Raw genomic sequence first — 12677 nt, forward strand, 5'->3', positions numbered from 1 at the left:
ATCTCTCTGATTTTATATTATTATTTGTTGAATCTCTCTGATTTTATTGTATTTGTTGAATCTCTCTGATTTTATTTTATTTGTTGAATCTATCTGATTTTATTTTGTTATGTGTTTAATCTGATTTTATTTTATTTGTTGAATCTCTCTGATTTTATTGTATTTGTTGAATCTATCTGATTTTATTTTATTTGTTGAATCTCTCTGATTTTAATTATATTTGTTGAATCTATCTGATTTTATTTTATTTGTTGAATCTGATTTTATTTTATTTGTTGAATCTCTCTGATTTTATATTATTATTTGTTGAATCTCTCTGATTTTATTTTATTTGTTGAATCTCTCTGATTTTATTTTATTTGTTGAATCTCTCTGATTTTATTTTATGTGTTGAATCTCTGATTTCATTTTATTTGTTGAATCTGATTTTATTTTATTATTGGTTGAATCTCTGTGCTTTTATTTTGTTGTGTGTTGAACCTGGTTTTATTGTGAAAGTCCCGGCAGTGAAGGCTGTGTGCTCCAGCTTGACATCCGGTTCCAGCTGCAGCTGAGGAGCTGAGAGTGAAGCACATGCTGAACTGAGGTGAATGATTCTTCTATTGAACTTTCCTCTTTAAGTGAAGCGCTCGGCTCTTTTTGGGAGAGTTGTTTTATTGTTTTATTGCTTCGGTGTTTTCTGTGTCTGTGTCGCATTTGAATGACGGACGTAGAGTCAGCGACAGGCAGCTAACGAGCTAATAGTTAGCAGCTAACATCAGCAAGCTCCTTTTCTGTCAGTGAGTCAACTGATTGACTGAGTGAGTTTCTGGAGATTTCATCTGATATTAAATGCATACACAGTAACAGTTAGAGAACAGCTGATGGACTTTAAATAGGGAACACAAGAACTGCAGGAAGTTTGTGGAAAAGCACAAATGTTGATGAATTTGGACTTTTGCTCCTATTTTAGGGAACTTTCTCTCCAAGCCAGTTTGTTCCCTAAAGATCTCTCATTTCATTTCATTGATAAAGTGATTTCCTATTGAATAAAGAAATAATCTGAAAACTTTCTAGCAGCTCTGTACAGACACAAGTTCTATTTTTAAAAGCATTCATTTCAAAAAAGCTCTTTAATATAGTAATTGTTGGAAGTGTTTCTAATCCTTTCTATTTCTAACAGCAAAGCTTTTTGTTGAAATGTCATATTGTGATATTGCATCCATTCTCTAATCGGCTGTATTGATTGTTGGGTTTAAACCTCCAGCTGGGAGACAAACTGGCTCTGATGTTGGATGTTATAGGATAAACACAGACACACATTCATTGTTCTGCTTCCATAAAAACCTTTTGAAACTCAGATTTGATCCATATGGTGGTGTGTCCGTTTTCCTAAAATGAGACTTTTTAATACATTTCCTATCAGCAGATTGTTGCCCAAACACAACCCTGTGTGGCTGTAATGTGATCCATTGTCTGAGAGAGAGTGAGGGTTTATAGAGGTTGACGTATTTAAAGTCAACGCCATTTACAATGTGGAAATGTTGCTTTACACTGATGAACTGAATGGAAGCGCTGGTGCTCCTCACTCACTCAGGGCAGAGTCATGGTGGTGAAGAAGAAGACGGCCAGAGTGGAGGCCGTGGTTCTGGATGAGGACAAACTGCACCAGCTGATAGGTAACGTGGCCCAACTGCTGACGAGCAAACGCATTACGCTTCCTAAGTGATTAATAGCTGTGTGTGATGTTTCCCAGCGTCCCTCTCTGTGGGTGGAGGAGAGGATGGAGTCAGGCAGCTCGCTCAGACCCTGCAGTCCTGTTTGGAGCTGACGGAGCCCGTGCAGCAGATCCAGCTGGTTCAAAAGGTAAAAGGTTGTTTTATTGGATCTTCATGAATCACTTCTGTGTAAACTAATCAATCAATCACTTCTTATTTGAATAATAGCTTCATTGTTTGAAGAAATACCATCAGAATGAAGATCTGAATATCTTTGGGTTTGAGGACGTCACCTTCAGCTTTACGAAACATCTTTCAGTGTATCCACACGTCCTGGAAAACCTGGATATTTAGAGAGTACTTTTCCAGGCTGGAAATTGATTCAGATGATCAAATATCCTGGAAATAATCTGTGTTGTCCTGGAATATTTAAACTGTATGTGAGTCCGAGCTGTGGTCAAATTAATGTTAGAGAGAAACAGTTCGTAAAGCGGACAGATCGACTGTGGTCAGAACGGACGAGCACACCACGAACACGAGCAAACATGGACGGTCCCTGGAAAGTATTAAAGTATTAAAGTATAAAAGTACTCTTTTGGTTTCTCTGAAGGATATTTCTACCGACAGTCAATAATTCCCCTAACGAGTAACGAGCCTGTTTTAAAGTAAAAAGTAACTAAATACTCTAGTAAAGTACAGCTACCTTAAAAGAGTCCTTTAGTGCAGTAACAGAGTATTTGTACTTAGTTACTTCCCATTAGTTGCTTTATGTTGTTCATGATGTGGAGGCAGTGCTACCATACAGATTCTATGAGCGCTGTGTGTCCCTCCTGTCTCCAGGCAGGGTCCCAGCTGGAGGCGCTGAGTGAGGAGCAGCCTGATGGAGCTCTTCTGGACGCCTGTCTGCACACCCTGTCTCTGGTCTACACCTCCCTGCAGGCCAAGAACCCCCTACGAAGAGCCATTGCCAGGTACGAGGACAGAAAGGAAAACCCAAACTACCACTCTAACTCCAGAAGTTAGTCAGCAGCTGCTTTTGTCCTCTGGATGTTCTGTGACTGTCTGTGTTTTCCTCAGTGCCTTAGCTTCAGTACCCGTCTGGCTACAAGAGCGCGCTGTGAACCGTCTGTCTGCCTGCGTGTCTGACTGTCTGTCCGACCCAGCTGCAGACCGGTATCCACACGTGGTAGACTCCGTCGCTGCCTGTCTGGATGGATTCGCTCTCGGTGAGTGTTTGCTCTCACCGACAGACGGATAAATCTCTCTTCCTGTTGTTCAGATAAATAACGACCCTTCCAACATTCTCCATCTGCAGGTGAGAGATGTGTCAACAAACTGCTGCCTGAAGGTTAGTGTCCAACTTACTCTTTAAAAGTTAAAGAAAGTTAAAGTGAGGAATGTCTGATGAGTAAAACCTCTCAGTGACGAAGCTTACAGGCACTAAATATTCAGTTGTTTACTCTTATTCTGAAAAAGACAATATTCCTATTAAGCTGTTTACATGGCTAATGAAAATGTTTGTTCCACTAATATTCCTGTTTACATGCAGCTATGCAAACTCACATTCACCTGTTAGGTTACACTGTTGTATGACGAGCGTAATAAAGACTATCAACTGTTTTACATATGAACAATGTAACAATATACTGTTTCCCATTACTGAACAATAATTAATATCTGTCCCGATTATTATCCTGCAGCTCTACTTAAGAAGTCAGTGTGTTTGTTCTTGTGACTATAAATGTGGGTTTTTGTTTTGTATCTCTCCAACTGTTGGTTGCTTTGTTTACAGAGCTGACAGACAGTCAAACTGCGTGTCTTACTTGGAATATGTATATTTAACCCTGATCATATAACAGTGTAAAAGTCTCTGCCTCTCTTCTCCTGTGTGTAGTGTTGCAGTTCCTTCACAAGGGGTTGAGTGAATACCTTCACCAGAACAGGTAAAGATTTTCATAGCATATTGCACACTGGGCCTCACGCAGCTACATTCCCTTTACTTTCTCTTTTAATTTATCTTTCTAGCGGTCTAGCTGGGCGCCACATTGCCCAGGCCCAGTTGATGCAGTCCTGTCTGGCCGCGGTGAAGACCTCCATGCTGGTGATCCAGAGGTCTCAGGAGGCCGTCAGCGCCGCCCTGGAGGCTGAGCAGAGTCACTGCGAGCTGGAGGACACGCTGAGCAGCCTCCTGGGCTCCTACATACACATCCTCACTGACGGTAAGGAACCTTTGAGTACCTATTAAATCTTATTATCATTATTAGTATAATAGTAATAATCTGTGTATGTGTGATTTTGTTTATTATCTGTTTTATTATTATTATCTTATATGTTTAGGACTGTTTTTTCTTTTTGCTGTTTTTTATACTAGTAGTATCAAAGTTTAACACTTTAAATAAACTTCCCAAACTCCTGATTGCTCTTTAATTTTAAATGAGGGCATTTTATGCTCTTAAATAAGAAACCACACACAAACATGTGTCTGTGCTCCATTTGTCCTGCTGTCTCTAGAGGAGTTCATCCAGTCCGTCCAGAGTACGGCCGGCATGGCTGTGGTGTTATTGATCAGGTCCGTCATCGGCTGTGGAGACGAAGTTGCTTCTGTGGTGAGTTGAAAATGAAGAATTCAGCATTGTGCACATAATATCTGAGAATATTTACTTCTGTTCTGAATGAGATTGTCTTCTAAAGTGATGATAAATAAATAATAAAGTCTGAATTTAACATGTAACAGCGAGTGTAACAGTAGTACAAGAATATAACAGTACTAAAATATTATAACAGTATTATAATAATATAATAATATAACAGTATTATAATAATATAATATAACAGTATTATAATAATATAACAGTTTCCATGTGGAACCTGCAGTTATTCTCTTGGTCCATCTCGTGTGTGTGTGTGTGTGTGTGTGTGTGTGTGTGTGTGTGTGTGTGTGTGTGTGTGTGTGTGTGTGTCAGGTGTGCAGTCTGCTGCGTAGCTCAGCCCAGGGTTTGGACTCGGCCCCTCAGTGGCTGAAGCAGAGGTGTGAGGGTCTGTGCACCAGTGGTCGCCCTCCGGGTGTCTCTCTGTACCTGTGTCATGGCGCTCTGGCCATGTTGAGCTGGAAGGGCGCTCTCCCCGGGCCCCAGTGGGAACAGCTGCTGCTGCTGGTCCCGGACACACTGCTGGATCTCGATGTCAGGTACGTCCACTAACCTGAGCCCGGTTCAGTCCTGATGACTCCCGGCTGTAATCCTTCATCATTAACAACAGCAGTCTGTGTCTTTCTTTAGCATAAAGGAGTCCAGCACAGCCATGGTGGTGGCTCGGGTTCTGACCCTGTGGAGCAGCGCGGCCCTGGACTGCCTGCAGGGCAAGAACCAGCCCTGCCCCCCCCGCCTCCAGCAGTCCCTCAGCGGAGGTTCAGAGCTACAGCAACACCTGCTGGAGCACATCTACTCCCACTGGGAGCACCCACTGGACGGGGTCCGCCACCAAACCCGCTCTCTGTTCCGCAACCTCCTCCTCCTCCATCAGCACACCGACCCCTCCGCTTCTGACCCAACCCAGGACTCTTACGTCACAGAGCTCACCCAAAGCCTGCTGGGACTGGAGTGGCACATGAGGGGGAAGTACGGCTCCTTGGGCTGCCTCGTGGAGCTCTACGGGGCCAGGTACCTGCTTAACATCCAGCCCCAGCTGCCTTCATGTCTCCTGGGCCTGATGGGGGACCAGACTCTGGCTCCTTACGCCAGCGACCTCCTGGAGAGGCTGTTTGTCAGCCACAGGGCACAGCTGGCCGGCGAGGCCACAGAGGACTGGATGGAGCCCTGGCACCGGACGTGGGTAACCCCCCTGTTACAGGTGCTGTGCCGTGCCAGACTGGACCAGACCACATACATCCTGGACTATTTCCTGCCCAAGCTGCTACGCTGCAGCCCGTCCAGTCTGGCACACATGGTGCAGGCCTTGCAGGACAGGCCGCCATGCAGCGCAGGTAACGTCCATGGTTTCAGATTTTGCTCTATCGAATGTTTTAACGGGTCCACCGTCTCCGAGTACCAGATAACGCTTTTCGCTCTTTCTTTCTCTCTCTCTGCTTGAACGGGTCGCAGGACGTTAAAGTACCTGTGTGACCCGCCAAAGTAAAGTCTTATTTTAAGACATTAATATTTTATATAGTAATTTGTAAGTTTCTAAATAAACTGTTGAGTGAATGGTACTCAACAAATAAAATGTAATAAGATTTCCATGTAGTCACTTTATATAAACTATTCATTGAACAGAATATATTATGATATATATTGTTATCAGAGTATGATAACAACCCTTCACACCCTGAATATCTGCAGCTAGTGTCTCTCTGTCCTTCTGGATGTCAACTGCACAGGAACGTCTCTCCACCAGTTAAAGATCTTGTCTCCACAGTCTTTTTTCCAATGGGAGCATTGTGTAACACAGTCCTGGCAGCTGAATGTAAATGTAGAACCAGTCTCAGTTCTTCTGTCCCCGTTAGGTCCCTCAGGCAGCAGGGGTGCACTGGGAGCTCTCATGACGTGCCTGCGTGCAGCCAGAGCCCAGGGTGTTGTTCCATCCTCAGAGGAGGGTCTGTGGGGGGGGCTGGTGCCCCTCTCCCTACTGCAGCAAGCACTGGTGCACAAACATGATCAGGTGAGTGTGTCTGCGTCCTTTTTTTTAAATCTTTACATACATTTTGTGCAGCACATATCTTTAATTTATGTGTCATCAAATCTAACCGCCCAGGTGAGGATGGACGCTTTGGGGTTAGTGTGCGAGAGCCACCGCAGCACTGAAGTTGTGACCTCACAGGAAATGGACCTGATCCGCCACTTCCTGCCACCTAATCTTAACAGTCAGTCACCAGGCGTCAGACAGCAGACGGTCAGCCTGCTGAAGAAGGTCAGTTCACCTCACATTGTTTTTGGTGTGTGTGTTATTTTTAGTGTTAAACTGGATTTAGCTTTAACACATGGACTGCTGGAACTCTAGCTCCCCCTATGGGCACAAGTTCAAAGTTCACAAAGAGCTTGAAGTGGAAAAATATCACCACTTATTGACATGTGGGCATGTGTATGATGTTTTACTTTAGAGATCATTAAGTTTTCCAGTCATGAAAATAATCTAGTTCAGAAAACCTCAAAAACACATATTTGTCTTGGTGATGTTAATGTCAGTGATGCCTTACATCCTCTGCTGTACAGTTGCTTTGTAGAATGAAGGACAGCACTCTGCTGCTGCAGAAGAGGCTGATCCAGGAGAGAGACCAGGAGCAGAGAGACCGAGACCAGCAGACACTACATCTGTACAAGGTATACAGAACCACACACATTGAACACAACAATACCACCGGAGTCTTTTTGTTTTATAAAATAAACTTGTTGTGTGTTTTGATGTGATGCAGGAGTTCCTGCGCTGGGTGTGTGTGAGGCTGCTGGAGGTTTTACTTCCTGGAGCTTCCTTCTCTAAATGTCTTATGTCGCTGCACCTGCTGTGTGTGCTGGGCCAGCTCTTCACCTTCAGCACAGGTACGCCTACTGCACATCGGACTTTACAAAACATCACAGCTGTGTTGTTACCTTAGTACCACACCAGACATTTTAAATTTGTCCTGGAGGAGGGTCCGCAGAATAAATGGGAAATAAATCTACAGTATCGACAGTATTGGAATAACCAAATCATATCAGACGGGTATCAGAGACTACATCTTATCCAATACAGGCCTGATGTGTATCAGTTTGTCCTTGACACCAAAAAGCTGCTGTACAGTATATATAGTACATGCAAAGGTTCAGAGGAGTTCAGTGCTTTACTCAAGGACACCTCCGTGATGATGATCTTTCTGTTGGTGCCTGAACCAACAGTCTATCCACCACCGACCAGCTTCTTTACTCTGATGCCAACCTGACGCTCCAGCTGGCTCTTTGTGCGCTCTACCTCTTCCTCTCCTCCTGTGTTTCTTCACCGTTACCCCTCTCGTTCTCCTCAGGGCCCGATGTGTTTGCCCTCGGTGAAGTTGTGACCTCTGACCATGCTCAGAATGTCCTCTACTGCGTCGCCAGCAACTTCCTGGAAGTCAAACAGCTGGCCTCGACGTTACTGCGGCAACTCCCGCCATCAGCTGTGGGCCTGCAGGTTAATACGAGGACCGAGCTCAGTCACTACACTGAAACTAGGTTTAAAATGTGGTGCTGACGTTGGTTTTAAAGCACCGTTACTGCACTTTGAGGTTGATGTTTCAGTGATGTGATGTTATGATATGATGTCAGGACCAGGAGAGGATGTGTGGTGTCCTTCGGGCCGCTCTGGACCTCAGTACCAGCACCAGGCCTTTTGACAGCGTTTCAGCAGCCCACCTCCTCAACCTGCTGCTCCACCAGCCGCACCTGAGCCAGACTCTGCTGCATTGTGCGCGGGAGCAGGGCCTCGATTTCCAGCCTCCCTCCCCGCCGCCACAGCCTTCGGGAGCAGTTACCTTGGAGCTCAACACACTGGCTGGTAAGATCCAGATGCATAGCCCTAATAAATGTATGTATGTGACTATATTGTGTTGAATGTAAGGACTGTATGGCTCTTCTGTCCACAGTAGTTCAGTTCTTGCTGCACTGTCTGCAGTTAGAGGTGTCGAAGGCGGAGTCCTCTCTCTTGCAGGCAGCTGCTTCCTCTCCTCTCTATGGCAGAGCCCACTGCATCACAGCGGTCCTGCAGCATCTCAACACTGAGTGAGAACTCCTGCTTAAACACCTGCTTCAGTTTGGGTCTAACAGCATGTATTGGAAGAACAAATTCACCCACCACCATCTTATTTCTTTAATATGTGTTTATCAGGAGTTTGAGCCGGACCGAGCAGTGGAGATGTCTGGTGTCGGAGCTCATTGCTGTGTGCTACAGGATGTCTGATGTGGTCTCCCCTGTAGTCCAGAGCTCCTCCCCAGAAGGACTCATCCCCATGGATACCGACTCAGGTAAACTCCCACACGTTCTGGAAAACCTGGAAATTTAGAGACTAGTTTTCCAGTCATGGAAACACCTGGAAATTGATTAAAATGACCAAACATCCTGGAGATAATCTCTGTTGTCCTGGAACATTTTAATTGTATTTTAGCCCCTCACTCAGATCGCCTACATTTGTTAGTTTAAACTTAACTGTTGGTAGGAAACCTGGGGCCTCATGTACTAAGACTTGCGTGGATTTCCTACTAGAATGTGGCGTACACTGAAAGAGTGAAAGTTCCGTACGCAGAATCCCACGCACATTGTCTTTGTACATCACAATCAACGTGAAATTGAGCGCACATGCACGAGCACAACGCTCCACCCTGTCCCCTCCCTCAAATACACTGATTTGAATATGCTAATTAGTATTAATAGGCCTAGATAGGGCTGTGTGAGTGAATTGGAGGTGCTGCTGATGGAAGTAGAGGCCAAAAAAAAGTGTGTTCTACTTCCTCCATATGCAGTAGAGGACTGCACGCTGCAGTAAATAACCCCTTAACACAAATAATCTGCAAATGATTTAAAATTGTGTAGCTTAATTGCTTGATTGTAAATTATAATGACTTTGCATACAGTGCAACTGTCCCGAGAGCAATTGTTAATTTCGGCTATGCAATTTCAATGCATCGCCTGTGAGTGTCGCCAACTGACAACTGACATAATCAAAAAATATGTACGTACGCCAGCAATGAAGCTGCCGCGGGGGACCGCACATTCTCACGTTCATTTCACTTTTAGTACATCCGAACGTGAACGTGAAAAATGGCGTATCCACGAATTTTGTGCGTACGCAACGTCAGTACATGAGGCCCCAGATGTGGAAGGATCTGCAGGAATCTTTATGGCTTCAAATCTACTGTTTTTTTAGCTGTGATCAGAATTCTCACGAAAGCGATTCAGTGGAGAAATTCTTCTCTCGTGGTTAACAAACACACGCACAGCGATGTTAATTGAACGTGCAACAATAGCTGAGAAGATACATTGTTTTCAAACAAACTGTTTATTCTAGACAGTAATATGTAAAGAAATGAATTCTGTGTGAAGGCGTTTTGCAGCAGTTTATATTTCCTTAAATATCAACAAAAATAAATCTATTAAGAGAGATTTTGTAGCACAGAACGTTACTTTTGGTTGATAGGAGCGTAGAGAATGTGACTGTTGTTGTCTGTGTGGACAGAGACGTCAGCAGGCCTGCAGAGGATCCTGCAGGAGATTCAGCCCAGGGACACCAACGACTTCTTCACAAGTGCCAGAGAGCTGGACACACACCCCGGAGACACACAGACCCAGACCACACACACACCGTCACTGGACACAGGTGAGTTAGAGATCAAAAACACATAAAGCTATCAAAATACTTCAAAAAGTAGTTAAAGAAAATACTTTATAGATAGAGATTGCTGACATGTGTTTGACAAGTTTTGCTCCTCCTGTAAATCCTCTTGTAGTGCAGTACTAGTGATGTCCTGAGGGGGGCAGTGTTTGACCTTCATTTTTGTGTGGTACATTTATAGTCCAATGCTTCTAGGAATCCTGTTAAATGATTACTTAAACTACTGTAACTGTACAGTGATAAGGAAATATACTATAAATAATGTGACTTTATCTGCCACATTACATAATGAGACAAAATCAGTCTATTAGTTTCAGTTTAATGGTAAGTTGGTGCCTAACAATTAAACATAGACAAATATAAATTAAGATAAAAATAGAGACAATAAAAGGTGACGCTATATCCAAATACATAAAAATGTATCAGACTTATCCCATGTTACTTCATGGTGTGTGTGTGTGTGTGTGTCTGTGTGTGTGTGTGTGTGTGTGTGTCTGTGTGTGTGTGGTCATGTCTGTGTCTGTGTCTGTTCGTTTTTGTGTGTGTGTCTGTGTGTCTGTGTGTGTGTGTGTGTGTGTGTGTCTGTGTGTGTGTGTGTCTATGTCTGTGTCTGTGTCTGTGTCTGTGTGTGTCTGTGTGTGTGTCTGTGTGTCTGTGTGTCTGTGTGTGTGTGTGTTGGTTCCAGGCGGTGAGGGCTACAGGGTGACAGCCCAGATGGTGCTGGTATGTTGCTGGCGGAGCATGAAGGAAGTGGCCATGCTGCTTGGGCAGCTGTGTCAGAGCCTGCCTCTGCACTACACCAACGGCAGCTCGCACACACACACCGGGCTCATCACAGAAGCACAGGTGAGATCCTGACGGACTCACACACACTCACACTAAACATCACTCTCATTCTCTCTCACTGCTGCTGGCTCATACACAGGAGCTTCTACCTGCTCTCAGGCACTTCGCTTTCAGTCTTTGGGCTCATGTTCGCTTCTTGTCCAGTCAGTTATGGTTACGATGCAGTTCAAATGTAATGACTGTTAATCTAAAACCACTAGTATACAATAATGTTAGTATGTTAGCCAGTTAAAGGATCCCATTTCCCTATTTAATGTGTGTATATCTTCCTCCTCTGTGTCACAGAACTCCATTGTTGTCCAAAAACAATTAGAAATGCATCATTAGAGATTTGGTTTTCAGTTAGAACCAGCGGGTTTGGGGGTTAGTGCCACAAAGGGATTCTCCAGGTCCGCAGCATGGGCAGTATTTAAAGACGGACTCACACATGGTTTTATTTTCATGGGATTTGTTAGAGAGAACTATAGAATTCCTTCAGAATAAAGCTGTTGGTGGAAATTGAAAGCTCATTAAAGACTAATGTAATTGTCATCAGTACCTTTCTTCATCATTGTCAGCAGGCCTCTGTCTCAGGTTGTAGTTCCCACAGTGATCCCCAACCTCACGTGGAGTCTCACACAGTCTGGTATTGGAAATCAATATTGGGAGAGCATTCCTACATGTCATTATAACAAACCCTGATCAGTCTGCTGTCGGCATAGGACAATATCCGATATTACTGCAATGAAAACACTAACTAATGATACTCATCATATCGTCACATGGCTTGAGTTGAAAAAGCTCTTTAGCCCGCCAGCATACAGTCCTGTATTGATTTCCTCCATTTTGAACAAGGGGACAAGGGGGAGCCCACATCTGTCCAGTCATTTAAAAATCCTAATCCTCTCAACATGGGAATTATTTTGGCCAAGATAACGGTGACATTTTCATATCGTCCACGGACAGGTGTGCCGTGCTAATCCTCTACTAATATGTCACATTAAGACTGTAAAATAGTCCCACAGTCTGATCTGTCGGTGTATATCGACTCCGTCTCGTCACACTTTGGGAATGAGATGGCTAACCAACCTGCAGCAGCTGAGCTGTGTTAGTGTGCAGCAGAAAACGGTGACGATCATCTAAAAATACGACTGTAACGCGGACACGAACGCCGCCTCCGCTGAGATCTGCAGAGATATTTACATCCGCTCACAAAGCAAATATGTGTTCTGGGTAGAAAGGTGTCATTTCCTTCACTGTATGTGTGAATGTACTGTAGCAGGGGAATGATTTGAATGTGTGTGCGTATATCTGTGTGTGTTTGTGACACCACGCCGGGAGGCTCTTCAATTAGCATCCGCCCTCGTTAGCGCCACGCTTTCATTTGGGGCCCGACCCTGCTGGTTTAACGGCCGCGACGCTCCTCCCTTTTCCACTGCATTCTTTCCAAATCACTTCCACCGCCAGCAGGAAAACACTGAGCGCTGCAAACAACACACTCCCACACACACACACACACACACAGACACACACACACACACACACACACACACACACACACACACACACACACACACACACACACACACAGACACACAGACACATACACAGACACATACACAGACACACACACAGACACACACACAGACACCCACAGACACACACACACACACACACACAGACACACACACAGACAGACACACACACACACACACACACACACACACACACACACACACACACACACACACACACACACACACAGACACACACACACACAGAGACACACACACACACACAGACACACACACACACAGACACAC

At 44.5% G+C, this 12677-nt stretch overlaps 1 protein-coding gene across 3 annotated transcripts in view; it reads left to right on the forward strand.

Moving 5' to 3' along the window:
* The first annotated feature begins 418 nt into the window (after positions 1 to 418).
* Positions 419 to 12677, forward strand: part of LOC127372226 (thyroid adenoma-associated protein homolog) — a 94662-nt gene continuing 82403 nt past the window's right edge. Inside the window, exons 1-21 of one of the 3 annotated variants that reach the window (XM_051415754.1) lie at positions 419 to 586; positions 1577 to 1658; positions 1736 to 1845; positions 2538 to 2668; positions 2775 to 2923; positions 3013 to 3045; positions 3592 to 3640; positions 3723 to 3916; positions 4209 to 4303; positions 4661 to 4884; positions 4976 to 5679; positions 6199 to 6353; positions 6447 to 6602; positions 6905 to 7012; positions 7105 to 7228; positions 7690 to 7835; positions 7970 to 8198; positions 8287 to 8422; positions 8529 to 8665; positions 9874 to 10014; positions 10715 to 10875. In XM_051415754.1, coding sequence (XP_051271714.1) covers positions 1586 to 1658; positions 1736 to 1845; positions 2538 to 2668; positions 2775 to 2923; positions 3013 to 3045; positions 3592 to 3640; positions 3723 to 3916; positions 4209 to 4303; positions 4661 to 4884; positions 4976 to 5679; positions 6199 to 6353; positions 6447 to 6602; positions 6905 to 7012; positions 7105 to 7228; positions 7690 to 7835; positions 7970 to 8198; positions 8287 to 8422; positions 8529 to 8665; positions 9874 to 10014; positions 10715 to 10875 — 3255 coding nt within the window. In that variant the 5' untranslated portion in view covers positions 419 to 586; positions 1577 to 1585. The remainder of the gene's footprint in view (positions 587 to 1576; positions 1659 to 1735; positions 1846 to 2537; positions 2669 to 2774; positions 2924 to 3012; positions 3046 to 3591; positions 3641 to 3722; positions 3917 to 4208; positions 4304 to 4660; positions 4885 to 4975; positions 5680 to 6198; positions 6354 to 6446; positions 6603 to 6904; positions 7013 to 7104; positions 7229 to 7689; positions 7836 to 7969; positions 8199 to 8286; positions 8423 to 8528; positions 8666 to 9873; positions 10015 to 10714; positions 10876 to 12677) is intronic. The other 2 variants (XM_051415743.1, XM_051415735.1) reach the window with 2 other exon arrangements.

Source organism: Dicentrarchus labrax, unplaced genomic scaffold (genome assembly GCF_905237075.1).
Source record: "Dicentrarchus labrax unplaced genomic scaffold, dlabrax2021, whole genome shotgun sequence".
Taxonomy (NCBI): domain Eukaryota; kingdom Metazoa; phylum Chordata; class Actinopteri; family Moronidae; genus Dicentrarchus; species Dicentrarchus labrax.